The 17,522-nt window shown below is 38.1% G+C and overlaps 1 protein-coding gene across 3 annotated transcripts; it reads left to right on the top strand.

Annotated features, from left to right (window-relative positions):
• Window positions 1-4,411: 4,411 nt before the first annotated feature.
• Window positions 4,412-17,044, top strand: ca14 (carbonic anhydrase 14). Of its 3 annotated transcripts, none has more exons than XR_014913776.1 (12): window positions 4,412-4,559; window positions 4,794-4,817; window positions 8,110-8,289; window positions 8,513-8,658; window positions 10,070-10,165; window positions 10,296-10,362; window positions 10,709-10,866; window positions 11,827-11,953; window positions 12,784-12,807; window positions 12,950-13,034; window positions 14,237-14,938; window positions 15,846-15,950. XR_014913776.1 is itself a non-coding variant. In XM_085423045.1 (12 exons), the coding sequence occupies exons 1-12, from the start codon at window positions 4,490-4,492 to the stop codon at window positions 15,955-15,957; spliced, it is 1,143 nt and encodes a 380-aa protein (XP_085279171.1). In that variant the 5' UTR covers window positions 4,412-4,489; the 3' UTR covers window positions 15,958-17,044. The 3 variants fall into 3 exon arrangements, 2 of the variants coding, with proteins under 2 accessions (XP_085279171.1, XP_085279172.1); XM_085423045.1 differs by having other exon boundaries at window positions 14,237-14,290; window positions 15,846-17,044; XM_085423046.1 differs by lacking the exon at window positions 14,237-14,938 and having other exon boundaries at window positions 4,413-4,559; window positions 15,846-17,043.
• The last annotated feature ends 478 nt before the right edge of the window (window positions 17,045-17,522 follow it).

Here is a 17,522-nt window from a genome sequence, read left to right as displayed (position 1 = left end):
AGGCCGTTAAATGCTGTCAGTGGTAGCAGTGAATATGCTCTTCAGTTGAAAGCAAATATAAACGCGGTCTCAGAAGAGGTTCAGTCGAAGCAGCTACAAACACATATTCTCAGTCTTGTGTCACACGTGCAGGTTATGACACTGTTATTACATGCAAGCATGAACTACACACATATGTAGTGTGACTTTGTCATACTATTCAGTAATTGTTTCTGTGTATATAGTATATTTTTGTCTTTGTTTATTTTCTGATGCACATAGTATCAGGACTGATTTACAACAAAAAAGGGATGATTTTTTAAAAATTGCAGTGACTAATATGATGTTACTCTTAGAAAAAACTAGAGGTGTCTAGGTTGATATGATGGGTTGCATTAAATTTTGTATTTTTCTATAAATTTGACAGCTTTTCCTGCTGATAAAGATACTACACCAAAATAGTTACCTAAAAGATAAACAGGAAAAGGTCCAGTTTTTTACTGTCTAATATAAAAATGTCAGTATAAAAAAGAGAAAATGTTCATCAATCAACGAAAACTTGTTCTTTTAAAGCTACAGGATAGTAGTTTACATTTCATACATTTACACATTTGTCATGAAGATAAACCAAGACCTGCTGTAGATACTGCACTTATTTATCTTATACTAAAAGATCTCAGGGATTAAATGTATAATTAAAGATGTTTACACTGACAGAAAGAGTAGTTTCACTCATCTGCCCCACTGAAGATCCAAGTGGGCTGTATGTGGCCCTCATTGTAAAAGGAGTTTGACATCCTTTGTTTAGACTGTTTTACTGACTTGCACAGATGAGACTGTGATATGAGATGTGGTGACAGTGACACTCCTGATGTGAGACTTACACCAACGTGATGAAGAAACACAGTAAAGTCAGAAAGACCCCAGATGAGAAATGGGAATTTTGTGTTCTGGTTTTTAAAAGATGTTTTTCTATTTAAAATTAGAATCCATGAGAGAACCACAAATAAATTACTTAACCTTGAAGTTAATGCTTGGAAATGGATCCAGGAGACCTCCGGGGGTTAAGTTTATTGACCATAACAAAGCAGTCATGTGGGCCTTGAGTGGTCTCTTCAAGTTTATTAGGGGCTTGTAACCAGATCGGCAGATATGGAAACACAGACAAGCCTTGAAACTTTTTTTTTTTAGTTCCAAAATGTGTATAACTTTAATATCTTTAAAAGTAAAGATCGCACTGGGATGCTTTTAGCTTGGTTATCTTTTCATGTGGGACATAGAGATAACTCTTTTATACATATATTTTCTTTGCAGTAACATTGAATCTGTTTCTGGTTTAAGAAATTTTACTGGTCATTTTTTTTCAAAGTAGCCAATCTACTCAAAGTGTGTCCACTGACATACTGGGTTGCTGTGGCATTTATGACGAAACAATAAACAAAAGTTTTCTTTACTTTTATCTGCACCTTACTGACTTTGGATGGAGTGCAGCAAAAATGTAGCCCTAATGTAGAGTAAAAACATTTTAGGCACAAAAAATGAAATGTGAACAATGTACTTGAAATTTTACAAAATTGCTTAAATGGAGAAAAGCAAAATGATACTCGTGAAACTATATGCATCAGAAAATAGACAAAGAAAATATGTAGAATCCATGAACATAGCAGCAGCCACTGTATGGTCCATTGCAGTCACACCACATACAGTCAGCAGCCACTTTATACTCATTAATGCAAATACCTAATCAACCAATCACAGGTCAGAAATTCAAATTCAGGCATGTAGACATGGTCAGTAGAGTGATCAAGTTCAAACCAAGCATCAAGAAGAAAGGGGAATAAAAGTGACACAGCTACTGGTCTAATTGTTTCGAATACTGCTGGCCTGCTGGCATTGGGAATGGTCTGAAATGAGAAAATATCAAGCGAGCAGCAGCTGGGTGAAAATATCTTGTTGATGTCAGAGGTCAGAGAAGAACGGCCAGAAGATTTTAAGCAGAACAGCAACAGTAAGTCAGTCAACCACTCGTTACAAACATGAGTGGTTGTGCAGGAGCGCATCTCTCAAATCATAACACATCTGACTTTGAAGCAGATCTGCTACAGCAACAGAAGAGCACAGTGGAGGCCACTCCTGTCTGCCAAGAACAGGAAACAGCTGTCGGTTATATATTGGACGAACATTTGAAAATCAATGGCCCCCAATGTCACCTGCACTGTGAATGACCTCCAAGATGTGACTGATAAAAGTACAAAGCAGAGTTGCATCAATTGCACCTCAATAACAAATATTGTTTGTAGTGAAGCACGAGTAAGTTATTTTAAAAAAGGGCATTATTATTATTATTTCATAACAAAAGTCAGAGTATCAGTTCCAAAGAACTGACAGTGTTGAGAGTAGATTGCATTCAAAGAGAGGCCTTGCAAACCAAAAAAAATCTGTAATTTTCCCATAATTTTGCTGCAGCAGGTGAAAGAACCAGTTTTTTCGTTGTTTGTAATTTAGTTTTGTAATGGATTTGTTGTTGATTCAGTTTGTGATAGGCATTCTTCTATGAAGAAATCATCGAACTTCATGTTTTTTCATGCTCAGAGAAACACTGTGCTACTGTTGCTATTCAAGTCAATCAAGAAGAAATTAATAGAAAACAATAAAACGCATAAATCTGACACCATATTGTTAATAAACTGCAGAGCCTTTAGAGGGTGACCTCCAGTCAAGTATTTGACTGTGGTTAAACCTCATATATGACATGCACATACATACCACACAGTCATGCATGCAGTCACATGTGAACAAAGTCACAAAGACAAGAAAATTGATCACACCTGCAGGCTTCTGACACACACAGTCACAGCTGAGGAAAAAGCAAAAGTGGACGACAACGCTTGACCGGAGTCAAAGAGGAAAGGAGGGAAGAGGATAAAAGAACGAGTGCGGAGTGCGAGGGTGGAGAGGCAGAGTCGTAGGATGGGAGAAGATGGAGGGGTGATGCAATAAAATCAGAACTGCACTTTTATTGACATTTTTGGGGGTTTTTGATAAACGAAACATAGAAGAAGGTTGACTAGCAATATTAGTATGAGAACCAGCGCTTGTTTGTCTTCTCAGCTTTCTGTTTTTCACTCATCCACATCTTCTGACTGTACTAAACACCTTTATTCTTTGCCTGTATGACCTCCTTTTTCTCCTTTCTTCTTCTTTTTAATTTTTTCTTGTCATCTATATTCTTGCCCAAGCAGCTCAACATCATTCATTTCATACAATGTGGTTTTACAGCTGATGTGGGATCATAAAGTTTGTGAACAATGGCATAGCTCTTGTCATTTTGCCTCCTATAGATCATCACAACATCACTAACCCTGTAATGCCATGAAATTTAGCATGGGGAAAAAAAGTTTTGTTAAACACGTTTTTGACAGATTTCTAAAATATTTGTGGTTTCTTGTTTTTATCCTAGTACATCTGGGGGTGGTGGTAGTTTACAATTAGGTCTTACTTTGATATTTTGGGCTTTGAATCTTATTCTTTTTGGTCATTTTTGGACTTTATCTCGTACAATTTGTATATTTTTCATCTGTATTTTCACAGTGTGTATTTGTGTCTGTGGAAACACTGTTGATTGTCCTGCATTAGGCAGGGTATTTTTGCAAAAGAGAGTCACGCTATAACAGATAAATAAAAGTTTCATCATAGAAAGGAAATATTGGTATTATTGACACTATTGATTAAAGTTGAGTAACTAAATGCATCAGAATCTTTACAAGTTTCAGTAGCAAGATCAGTTTAATGTTTGATTAGATGTGCTAAGTAGAAACGTGATTATCAGGCCTCTGGTGAATTTTACATGTTCAAATCAGCTGTTCAAAGAGTTTTCATCTTGCCTAATGACACCAGAGGAAGTTCTTCTGCATCAACAAGGAACTCCACAGACCTGCGTGTTCAGCTAACTGTTGATTCTAAATTGCCTCTGTATGTGACGTAGAATAAAATACTAGTTCATACACAAGCGTGCATGCAGAAGGTGTGGTTAAATGACTCAAATTCAACTCACAGAAGTTCTTCCTACCAAAAAAACTTATGTTTAAAACAGCAGACATCTTTTTTTCCTTCACATATTTCCATTTCTCCTCTTCCCTAATCAGTTAGGTCTTTCATTCTTTTATTTTTAACCCAATTTCCTCCATCCTGTCTTTTTGTCTTTTTCCGCCTCCAACTCTGAATGAATTCTCACTAACTGATCCCTAAACCGGGCCTTGTCTCGCCCCTGATTTTCTCGTTTTGTCTTCTTTCATACTTTCTGTTCATCTCTCTCTTGCTGAGACCAGTGCACTGTGTGCCTGAGTGGATTCAGCATGTGACATCAACACTCTGGCTGTTAAACAGAGCTGTGGCAGGTGGGATTGCTGGAGCCCGTCACTTTCTCTCCTCTCTTTCTCACTCTCTCTCTTGCTCGTTCCTCATCTCTCAGTCTGCTCTTATTCACTGTGTATGGGCAAAGCGGGATAACATGGACACTTTGGGTCTTTTTATGCTGCTAATACTTCTGTTTTTCCAGTGGATGCCTGCCCTTGCTGCTGGTAAGGTGAAAATTAACATAATAACGGGCATCATGTGAGATTTTTGGCTTTGATTCTGGTATTTGATGGTTTGGGTTTTCCAGTTTGAGCCTTAGTAGAAGAAAAGTAGTAATTTCCTGATCTATCTTTTATCCTCTGCCTTTTCTTTTTTCAAAGTGAATTTTTAAATTTGGTTTAACCAAAACAGAAATTTCAGGAATTTTTTCTCTTTTGTTTGTTTTTGTTTTTTTTCAGAGGAAATCACCTGGACTTACTCTGGTAAGTTCAAGTTCCCAATGTAGCTCATTAAAAAACAGATTATTTTATTGAGTGATAGTTAGCACAACATTGTCTAGATTTATGGTTAGAGTATGTTAGATATCTGGGGCAATTGTTTTTTGTTTGTTTTTTGTTGTTTTTTTAGCACTTTAAAAATAAGGAGCAAAGTCCTGAAGTCAATTTTGTAATGACCTGAAAACAAATAGAGACATTTCGTACAGTTTAATGTGTAATCCATTACGCAATCTAATCTGATAACATCAAAGACTTGCACAAGTTTTGCATGAAACAACTAAGCAGGGTTTTCACCTGCTTGGCTGCACATGTTAAATCTGGATCTCTAAAATGTTAAAATTCTGATAAAAGCTTCTGTAACTGGGGTAGGATTTAGGTCTTCCCCTCCCATATCTTCCACCCTTTCTCCCTCTGTTTTTCCCCTTCTCTGTATTAGTTACAGTTCAGCAAACTGGCATGAGGGCAGCAGCCACACAGAGATGATGAAGGGGTGGGTGGAGGCCGGTTGAAAGGAAGAAAGCTAGAAAAAGCCTGAGAGAGAGGCTGACTGGGAGAGAGGCAGGTGCACGAAGATGAGTGTGTTGGACAGAGCAAGGGAGATGGGACGGAATGAAGCTAAAGCAAAGCAAATCGCACAGTGTATTGTTGCAGCGCACAATATCCTATGTGTTTATTGTGTTGTTGAGGCACACTGGCTGCCTATGCTGCAGACAAAGACATTGTGGGAATGAATGGGGTGCACAGATTAGCACCCTTTGCATGTATTCAGGAGAGCAGCACTGATATACAGTACATGCAGAATACACAGCAAACTTTAGAGTCTGTACCAGGAGGCAGATAGTGTATATACATGTGTGTCTAGGTCTTATTATACTGGATATAGAGGCAGACGACTGTAAGATTGTGTTGCAGTACATACGGTGTGTTTACTAATGCAGAAAATCAGTTTTTATTAAGCACAAGGTTGTGAAGTGGAGAATCACTTGATGTCAGAGATTTGTCTTCACAGGAGTTTAGAGACAATTAAGGGAAAGTCGGTGATCTCCTCATCACCCTCTCAATGTGTCTTTGTTTTTAGCTGCATTCAGGCCGGTTGTAGCATGCTTTGAGAGGTAGGGTGGGTGCATGGGGGTCATAATTTTCGCCTCCAGTCACCATGGAGACCTCCATGACAACCAGTTAGGGGGCTGCAAGACTTTGAAGTTCTTTGCTGTGAAGAGTAGCTAGTGAGGGGCAGTGGGCATTTGGCAGATTAGAGAGGGCAAGGTGGGGGTTACATGGAGACATGGAGAAAGCAGTGGGAGTGGACATGTGGTATGCGTTTACATAATTAATGTCAAGTCCCCTCCTCAATTCCTCAATTTCTGTGTGTTTGAGTGTAAACAAAGCCTTCTGAATTTACTGTGTCTATGCAGAGGAAGTGTTGGTTTTGCAGAGGTATAATGTGCTTTTAAACACAGAATCAGTGAACCTACAGCTGCAAATAACATGACAGACCTTGCATTTTTGTGTGTAAAAGGTGTCAGTGGTGTGCCTGTTTTCTAAAGCATTCCTCGCTTTGCAATTGAAATTCAGGTTCTTTGACTCACATGTCGCTCTTTCTCTTTCCTCTTTTCTAAGTTTCTTTTATCGTGCAATAGAATAGACCAGTCTCTTTTTAATTCAGTGAACCCAGGCCTCAACTACCCTCCTCTCCCTCAGTTTCTTTCTCAGCGTATCTCTGTCCATCTTTCCATTAAATTCTTTAAAAATAATTAATCTTAATACTCTTTAATCTTTTATACATTAACAGATATTACATATTAGATATTATGTGAGCAGGGGACCAACATTTCATAGTAATTTCCTATGGAAGCCAGCAAAAATATCTGAATCTTGTACAGGTTATTATATACTTTGTTTTTCATGCTCATCAGGTTATAATTATATAAAATACTGACACTGTCATTCAATAATCAAGTCAGTAATTATCAGTGCCACAACAATGGTTTTTCCAGAATTTACCATCATCTGTGTTAACCATCCAAAATTAAGCATCACATTTTATAAAAAAAAAAAGAAGCAATTTTAATGGGTTTTTTTACATAGCTGTAGGAATTTACTCATAGTACAAATATAGTATTTATGTTTTTTAAAAAGCACTGTATTTTATGAAAAAATGGACTCTCATCAACAATCATAATGCACTTTGTTAAATTAGAAGTAATTTTATAATCTTATCTATCATTGCACATCTATTGTACATGGTTTATTTGTTTATTTATGTTTTGTGTCTCTTTGACCACAGATATCTGCATTAACTAGCTGTTTAGTAGCAAATATCATCAACACATATCATTAGTAATCAGAAAACACATATTACTGCTTTTGTGTTTTTTAATGTTGATATTTTAAATCTACTAAGTAATAAACAGAGTAGCCCCTCAGTAACCTTTGTATTAATATGTTTTGATCAATTTGAGCCTTACGAGGCACCAGCATCACTAGAATAACATTATTTATGCTACAAGAACCAACACTAACACTAAGAAACACACACAAAGCAAAGGTCTAAGAGTCCAAAAAACTAAAAACAAGTCTTTCCAACTCCTCACTCATTCCTCATTCAATATGCGATCATGCCCACACTGATTTATGAGGAGTCTGACAAGTAAGAGCCCAACATGGTTAATGTGGTCATGCAAAATATGAAAAAAGACACTGCGCTACTATTATTTGTGTTAATTAAACAACTACGTAATGTTAAACGAGTGACAAATAAATATATTAGGACAAATAAATATTACCAGACATTCAAAGTTGGGTTAGAATATATCCCCTCAGGTGACAACCAACGTTGATTAAGCAGTTGATCCACTGCTCTGGTTAATAAAAATTAATGCGGTGCTGATTTCTTTGATTCATTGCTTAGATCCATTTCCCTGCATGTTTGTATTTTTTCCAGCCTTTTTTTAAAAAAAAAATGTGTTTGACAGTAGAGTTAATTCAATACAGTAGAAATAGAAATGTTTCTCTGAACAAACAGTTTTCAGTTATTTAGACTGTTTTAACAAAACTGGTTCAGGATTGTCCTGCACTGTCAGCAGTGGTGGCTTTTATCAAAGGCACATAAATATTTGGATGTGTGCATGTTTTTGCCACGAGCCTGTGAACCTAAAGAGCACATAGAGGAATAATTGTTCTGCATAATTAGAGATACATCAATAGAAGCTTTTCACTGAGCCAGTGAGCTGTGTGATTGAATGACATCAGTGTAACGGTCTTTCCTCTGTCAAAGGCTTAGTCGGCCAGAGTGAGTGGTCAGAGTATTTCCCGGATTGTGGTGGTACCTCACAGTCTCCAGTTGATGTGATGACCACGCAGGCTAAATACGACCCCAGTTTGATCCCTGTGACTCCGCTGGGCTACAGCCAGCACGGCAACCAACCCTTCACTATGTACAATAACGGACACACAGGTAACTTTGGCAGCCAGCTCATTTCCCGTTCCAGTTTTACGGTCTGCCTGTTTATACTGGAGTCAGATGTGGTCAGCAAACTTTTATAGCTCATTAATTACTTTAGGAGATTAATAAGAGATGACTTGCAACTTTCCATTTTTATATCCACTTTTAAAATTGTAGATTCTCATTATACACTTTCCTAGAAACAAGTCACCAGTGTTGTTTATTTCTCCATCAGTGGTGATTGAACTGCCAGAATGGATGGGACTCGGGGGGCTGCCGTGGTTCTTTACAGCCATACAAATGCACCTCCACTGGGGCAATGACGGCCCAAGTCCCGGAGGCAGTGAACACACCATTAACGGACTGAGTGCAGATGCAGAGGTACATTTAAACACATCTGACTGTTAACTACCAGTAACCACACACATACAGTTAAAGTAAATATGAAACTCACCCACAATACATGATGCGTCACTTAACATAGCATGGACTAAACAGATTTGTAATATAAAAATTAATAATAATAAATAAATGAATAAATAAACAACAAGGACCAGTATAAAGATGTTTATTCATTCATTTATAAATATAAAGACAAATATTTTTATAAATATAAAAGTTTTTTTCAGCTGATTTAACATGTATGTAAGACACACTTGTGTAAAAAGGTTTTCTTGGAATCTGCCATTACATGTGTGACATACACAATTAAGCAATGTGCATGTCACACCAAATTCTGTGGCAGCATGACGGCAGGCAGATTTCTTGGTTACAAATATGTGACTACACACAATATGTATCAACAATTACAGCAGTAAATGTGTGAATTTGCAGATGGAAATAGTCACAAAGAAATTCATCGCTTCCTCTCGCGTGCATAAAACTATGTAAAACGGCTGTGCTACAACTATTACTTTTTAATTAAGTAATAGTCAAAAAGACAGACAAAGATTGATAGAAAAACACTTTGAGAATTAGCAGTCAATTCAGTTATTTTTCTATCAAAAGTGAAAAAAACCCAACTCTCTTTTTAAAAATGTATCTATTTATCTTTGGCACATGCAGTAAATGCAGTAAGCATTTAACTAAAAATTGACACAATTAAATGAGAGACTTTTTATATTCTCTGATAAACTATTTTTGATTGTGTTTTTCATTTTTTAGTGATGATTGAGATTATATAAATATTTGTTTAAATATAACATATTAATAACAAATATATAATATACCCTCCTATAAAGATAAATGTTATTTTAACAAATACAATTATTTATTTTTGGAATTGCATCGGTATATTTAAAGATCTTCTTATATTTTATATTTAAATCTTTGTGTCACTTTTTTGTTGATTTAATTTTGGTTTACTGTGATAATGAAACAGCCCACTGACGAGAAGCTAAGGGGGGAAATGACATCCAAGAAACATTTGTGTTGATTTAATGTTAATTAAAAAAAAAATACAGAATTTAAAAGAGGGAACGACACGAGTAGGTGACCGAATAAAATTTGGAAAGAGTGAACAAGGTAGAAGAAAGAAGGTAAAAGAGTGGAGTAAGGATGAAGGTGAGCTGAATATAGATACACCTTTAAGAAAAGGACAATTATCATTTTTTAAAAATGAACTTGGCATTTGGGCTTTTACAGCATAATGAGACATTTCAGTGCTTTTCAGGACTGAGTTTGCATCCAGCTTTTTCTGTCTGTCAGTTTTAAACCCAAGCCTCTCTTTGCCCCCTTCTTCCTTGTCAGAGTGAATTTTTAAAAATACTGCGTGTCCTCCTACTCCCTCCAGCTCCATGTGGTGCACTACAACTCTGAGCTCTACCCAAACATGTCTGCAGCGATGACCCAGAAAGACGGTTTGGCTGTTTTAGGAATTCTCATTGTGGTAATGAAACAATTTTGTCACACAGCAGCTATCCATATAATCATAAAAAAGTAAAAGGTGTAAATCTTACACTCATTAGCTGGAATATTTTTGAGCATTTTAGTGATCATTTAAGCCCGACTTTTCCCAGACAGGTGAGGAGACAAACCCGGCGTTTAACAACATCCTCAACTATCTGAGTCGCATCAGGCACGCAGGTAAGTCTTCTTCCACTTCCACTTTATTCCTAAAGCACTTTAAAACAAGAAAACAGCTAACCAAAGGGCTTTACAAAAAATACGAGAACAAAAATAAAACAATAAATCAGCTATAAGTGAATACATAGGAGCTGAAGAACATTAGAAATAGTACAGGTGCATACAAAGGGTAAAAGTTTAAGAGAGAAACTCACACTGGGTCAAAGCCAAGGAGAAAAGGTGTGTTTTTAAAAACAGCGAGAGATGGAGCCTGCCTGGCCTCCAGCTATAGCTCATTCCACATTTTAGGAGCAAAAGCTGCAAAGGGTATTTACACATTTCTTCTTCTCCTTTCATCCATAATCAGACCAGAAAGCGTTCATCCCAGCCTTTGACGTGCAGTCTTTGCTTCCTGAGGATCTTGGGCGATACTATCGATACAACGGCTCCCTGACAACACCGCCGTGCCACCAGAGTGTTATCTGGACCCTTTTCCATAAAAGGGTTCAAATCTCAGTAGCCCAGGTCTGCACATCTAAAATCTCTAATCTCTAAACAGTGCAAAAAGAGAACAAACATGCCTCATTTTTTGCTCAGCTAGTTATGTTTTTCCTCACTAATATGAAACAGGTCGATTGAGCATATTGAGTACAACATTAATCCTATTTTTACTTTAAAATCAAAGTGAAATGTATTATTTTTTCATGGGGCGACCGTGGCTCAGGGGGTTGGGAAGCGTATCTGTAACCGGAAGGTCACCGGTTCGATCCCCGGGCTCTCTGTCCTGGTCGTTGTGTCCTTGGGCAAGACACTTTACCCTACCGCCTACTGGTGTTGGCCAGAGGGGCCAATGGCGCGATATGGCAGCCTCGCTTCTGTCAGTCTGCCCCAGAGCAGCTGTGGCTACAACTGTAGCTTGCCTCCACCAGTGTGTGAATGAATAGTGGCATTGTAAAGCGCTTTGGGTGCCTTGAAAAGCGCTATATAAAATCCAATCCATTATTTATTTTTTTTTTTTTTATCATGATAAATATATGTAAAAACATATCTCACAGAACTTATTATCCCTTTAAGATAACAAAACATTATCTTACCAACAACATATTTACCTGTTTAGACATGTTATGGCTTCCTGTGGATGTGATGAGTGCATCCTGCAGCTGTGCAATGCTCATTGGTTGTATCTGCCTCTGATGAGAACATCAACCCAGCATGTCCCAGGCAGACATATCAGCACTAAATACTGGCCGAGGAGCTGCCTGCATATGGTCCAGAAAATCCTGTCCTACTCCAGCAGTGTTATATTTTCTTTATTTGTAACAGAAAGTGTAAACTTGGAATGTTTTTGTGACTTTGACTTAACTTTCAGCACTACACTATAACTGACAGCTTTTATTCTACCAGAAGGATATAAACTTGCTTTCCGCGTGCAGTCTAGAACTCAGTGTAACTGCTCTTCTTCTCCTTTTTATCTCTCCACTCCAGCTGCTGAAGTTGGAGAAAATCCTTTACTCCAGTAAAGCTGAAGAACCAGACAGGATGCTGCTGCAGGACAACTACCGTGCAACACAGCCACTCAATCACAGAGTCATCTTCACCTCCTTTTCTGCAGGTCAGACAGAGTAACTACAACCAGATAATTAAAAGAGACATGAAATTCTCTCTTTCATGTTGCTGTGGTGCACAGGAAGTCACATATTTGCATATGAGCACTTAGAAAAATGGTACTTGGTTAGAATATTAGCAGAATATTCTTTTTAGCCTTTCAGACTGAAGAAATGCAGATTTGGGACAGGTCGCAGCCAGTCTGCTTTGAAGTGTTACCCCACTTTAGCCCTTCAACACTGAGTGATTGTAATGCCAATCTGCTGCTCGTGATACAAAGAACAATGAGTACAATAAAGTCAGTGGGTGACCATGTAGAGCAAAGCAAGCAATTAGTACAATGTATTTAAAGCGTGAAAAGTGAGGAGAAATGTGGGAATACTAATGATTGCCGGTGATTTTGTTTGAGAGACAATAACCTTAGGATGGCATGATTAAAGAGAAAAAGAGAGAGAATAAGGGGAAGTGATGGAAAAGGAAAAAGTGTTTCTTTGCAAGCTTATTGGAGAAAAGGATTTTTTAGAAACTGAACACTGTCTCCATTGTAATCGCAAGAGAAGAGGGAAGAGGAAAAAGAGACAGAGAGAGAAGTGAAAGAGAGAGACAGAGTGGCAGACAAAAACAAAGGAGAAAGAATTTGTGTAAAATGCTCATTGTAATGAGTGGCTGAACTGGAAAGCCTGTGATATCAGCACTCTTGAAAAGGCAGCAAGACTGAGTGGACATAACATTTCACAACACTACGAGTTGAACAGCAGATACTGTCAAGATAAACCGATTGGTTGCTCCGTGTGAGACGAAAAATAACAAAATGATTATTTATTCTGTATTTTGTAGAATCGGGGAAGGAGCTCTCGTCTGGTAAGACTAGCAGTTATTTCCATGCATATCTTTGCTGTCACTTTTTGTAGAATTGCTTTTTTAATTCGCTGAATTGCTTTATTTCTGTATTTCTGTTCACTTTTTATTGCTTTCCTGTTTGTCTCTGTGGTCATCCCTGCAGGAGAAGTAACAGCCATAGTGATAGGAGTGATGTGTGGCTGTGTAGGCCTGGCGGTTATCGTTCGCTTCATCGTGAAGACAATACGGTAAAAGGTTTTTACTGCATTGCTTCGTGATTTCCATAGTCTCGTTGCTGTTTTTTCTTTCCACTCTTTCAAAAGCACATTGTGGTCTTTCTGTTTTTCTTTTTGGTTTCACTTTACTGTTTACCTGTAGAAACTTTGGGGGGGATCGCCTCACTCCAACTCCTTTCTCTTGGCAGATTTTTTAAACTCCTCCAATTTGAAGCAGTCGTGGTAAACAGGTGCTTTACCTGACCTGAATACTGACAGAGCTTTTGGCTAGCACTGACTGTGTCGGGCGTCCTCAGCGCAGATCTTGGATCGGCTTATAGACATATTCATTCTGTTTTCGATCCCTGTGAATGAAAACAATGGTGATCTCATAGTAATCTACATATAAATCATTAATTACAGTATGCTGACAAGCAGACATAAATTAGAGTCCAACGAATACACTGGCATGGACAAAACTGTGGATATATTTTGATTTAGTTACAATATCAGATGGTTTTAACTTAAATATGATCATTTTTACCATTACCAGTGTTGGTTGGGCTGTAATAGAAATGTAAAGAAAGAAATGAAAAGATAAAATTAGCACTAAGATCAGTGCTGGGAATAATCCGATCCTTTGACCTCTGCTGCAATAACATGCCTATTTCATAATTCGCTGCCTTCTCTCATGATTACCACTGATTAATGAAAGTATGAGCTCTTCCCATGCCCGAGCGATTTAACTCTTTTCCCCTTGGATGCCTACTATGTGTAAACACTGTCTCTCTTTTTTGTGCTGAACAGTTTCTGTCATATTTGAGGGCTTTCTTCCAGAATGACTGGGTGTTTGTGTCGGTGGTGGTGGTGGTGGTGGTGGTGGTGGGGGGGGGGGTGTATATAAATAATATGCACTCAGGTGTCAAACCTCATCAACGATGGTACAGCGGAAGTCGTCAAATGTTGTCTTCATGGGGGAAAGAGCTAACATCTTCACTGCTTTCTTCAGCGCTTCTCAAAATGGATTATTAGATCCCTCGAGGAGTTTGGGAAACCATCAGCTTTCATTTTGTTAATCTGCTTTAAACTTTACATTAAAATCTCATCTCCGGTCCCTCAGACTAACGAGAGCACAGTGGGAAGAAAACACTTGCATACAGCCTCTTTGAAATGTTAACTCTCTGTTTTGTTCTTCTGTTCCTGTCATGTGATTCCATCTTTTGATCTTGTGACAGCTCTACCTCTAGCTGGGATGTCCTGCACAATAACCGGCCTGCTCCCATGCCAAGGTCACTGTTCAAAATTATGACCCCTGACCTCAAAACTTTCATTTCAACCTCTCAGACGTAGTTTATTCTTTTTTTTAACCACCTATTCACAATAACTTATCCTCATGAGTTAGACATTCTTAGAGTACCTACTAAAGACTGTGAGACATTTTAACTTCCAAGAAAGCCTCCAGAGTACAGTTAGAATTTCTTAAACATCTGTCATTAGTAAGAAGAGTAGTCCTTAATCCTAAAGTTTTAGGTGTTAGAGTTCTGTCCTCTGTCTTCTAATGTACTCAGTGCTCACTGGATACATACGTGACTGTGTTGGACTGTCTCTTAAACTGTAAATTTACATGGGAAGGAATAATAATATCTGTCTCTACTGGCTAAAGTTTAGTTGATTTAAAGTGGCAACAGGAAACTTTTCATCATTCGCTGCTCTTGCGAATAGCTGATAGCTTTCCATTTTTAAATACTCTTGTGTTTTAAACCAGTGTAACAACGTGAGAACACAAGGATCCACTAGAGTCTGAATGGCACATCAAGGCTTTCTGGGGACACAACCTCTGATTTCTTCTAAATGCACTGACATTTCTGCACAGAAGCTATAAGGGGGCCGACTGTGCATGTTTTTCTAGGCTGGACCAGATTTTTCTCTGCATTATGGTAGGCTCCTTACCTTACGATATAAATCGCCATGAGGCAACTACTGTTGTGATCTGATACTTTATAAATAAACCTGAACTGAACTGAAATGCATTTTACTGAAAGGTGTTAATAGTATTTTGTCAGCCCCAGCAACCTGCTTCAGTAACCTGACACAGCTTCTGTGTTGGATTGCATTAGATCACATGTTTAATGTTTCCCAAACAGAGTAAAGCTGGAAGGAAATGAAAAAAAAAAGACAATACATTTTTATACCATAACTTTTCAACTCTATGAATGCGTTTTATAGTATTACATGGCAGTTGATATGACATGACCAACCTGAAAGACAGGATATATATCCACAGATTCTTAAAGCTTCTGTTACGACATCTGAATGAACTGCCAGGACATTTATATGAATGGGGGCTTGTTTACTCCACCTCTTTCCCTATGACAGCTGCAATAGGCTCCAGCTCCTTCCTGTGACCCTGAACTCAAGTGGAAAAAATGGATAAGGATAGAAGGATATTTATATACATTTAAAGCAAAATGTCATTAGTATATCCAAAATATGTGATGAAAAAAATGTACTCTTGCTGTACTGAAACATGACAATGACACAGTAAATCCAGTGGGCATCCTTTGTTACATGTCCCCCTCTGCTAGTTTATTTTCTCTTGACTCTACTAATTTATCCCCTGCCCTCATAGGTTCCTAAAACACCCGTGTTTGATCATTTTTAGTTTTCTTTTTTTGTTTTTTAATCATATAATGGAGCCTTACCGGGGCTGAGCTGTATTTTTGGACAAGGAGCGACCTCTTCTGGATAAACTACACTGACATTTAAAAAAAAAAAAACTGTCTGAGAAGTTTTGAAGTATGTGCGATTAATCGGTGGGGATAACTCTTCGCTTTGACGTTTCAGGACAAAGGATTCAGAGAAGGAAAAAGAGGAAAAACAAGACATGGCTATGAACTCGACTTCAGAAGCAGAAAAGAAAGAAGAGTCCTTGCTGTCACCTCAGAGTGTGCCCTAGCTCACAGCAACATCAAACACTGTCCCTCTCATCAGTGAGTTTATTGCTGATCCACATCTCCTCAGGGGAGAGGAAGCAACATGTTTTTACTTTATCATTTACAAAACGCTAAAAGAAGAAGGAGCAGCTTATGAAAAAAGCGAAGGGACTTGGACACAGGAGAAGCCACCTGCTGCCCGGACCATTTCTGTCTGGCGTATGACATTTCCTCAGTTTGCACAGGGAGCAGTTGGTGTAAATATGCAGTTTTGCTGGGGGTTTTTCAGGTATGGCTCATGCATGGCTGGAATATATGACCGACTCATGTAAATACTTTGGGGGATAAACATTCTGTTGTTTTTATCACAGTGGGGCGGTATTTTATCTGTTCACTTTGTTCTTTGAACTGTAAGCACACGTCACTTGGCACATTAATAATCCTAATTAAAATTATTTTATTTTTCACTAAAACCTAAGAATTGAAGAAAATTTGATAACAATGCACACGAGAGTTGAAGCAGGTTTTATTTGTATAAAATACACGATATCGGAACATTTCTGGCTCTGAACTGAAATCAGCAGATTTTGTTGTAAATCAGTTTTATTTATGTGCATTTAGTTATTCCATCGAGGGTTTGGGTGCTATACGTCCTCTTTATGTGTTTGTTTTCAGCTAACTTGTCAACATGGACACCACATTAAAACACCTGAATGTCAAACTTGCCGATTCTTGATTACATATGACCGCGTGTTAATATCTGGCTCACAAAGTGGTTTTGCATGATTGCATGTGATCAAGTAAGAAGTGTTGAGAGCTGTGGAAGTTTGAGGATGCTGCTTGACATAAAGTTTTCCCTATTCATTCACCTTAACCCTAACCATAAAAAGTGAATTCCTAACCCAAAATATCATGGCCATTGTGTGTTTTATCTGAAATCATGAGATGGAGCAGTGGGCCAGGACAAAACTGTTCATGATGCAGCAGAGCCACGTGTCATATTCATGTCATACAACCTGACAGCTGCGAGGCAAGGCTGTCTAATTTTGTTTCCTCTGCCTTTCCTACTTGAGGTGGAGGGTGCTTTCACATCTGCAGAGAAAAAATAAAAAGACTGAAGAGGCACTTTTGATATTTGATACCGAAATGTAACAAACTTATTTAGGCATTTTTCTTAAATGAAGTAACATATCAGCAAAAAGAGTAACGTGTGTGTTCATGATGCAAAATACTACACCAGTAAAACACTTAAAGCTGGAGGTGTCTCTGGATTGTAGTGGTTAACATGGTTGCTTAGTAAGCAGAAGGACACTGGGTTGATTCCTGCTGGAGACACAAACCTGCTTCCTGGGCCTTGTGTGTTAAACTCAAACGTGCTGACGAGATCATGATGAGGGTGCAATCCAACGGAGCTTTATTATGAAAGCATACCGTACACGTGACCAGCTGCACATGACATAGATCATTCCTGAAGACTGCAGTGACAACATATGACACCTATGATTTGTTTAAGAGTCATGACTGATACCAGTACTGATACTGGTAGTACCAGTAAATTAGAGGAGATTATGGTCCCCATGTTTTCACT

This window comes from Rhamphochromis longiceps, linkage group LG11 (genome assembly GCF_057381845.1).
Source record: "Rhamphochromis longiceps isolate RC_006_pf linkage group LG11, R_longiceps_female_GT1.1, whole genome shotgun sequence".
Taxonomy (NCBI): domain Eukaryota; kingdom Metazoa; phylum Chordata; class Actinopteri; order Cichliformes; family Cichlidae; genus Rhamphochromis; species Rhamphochromis longiceps.
This window is presented reverse-complemented; position numbering and strand designations above follow the sequence as displayed.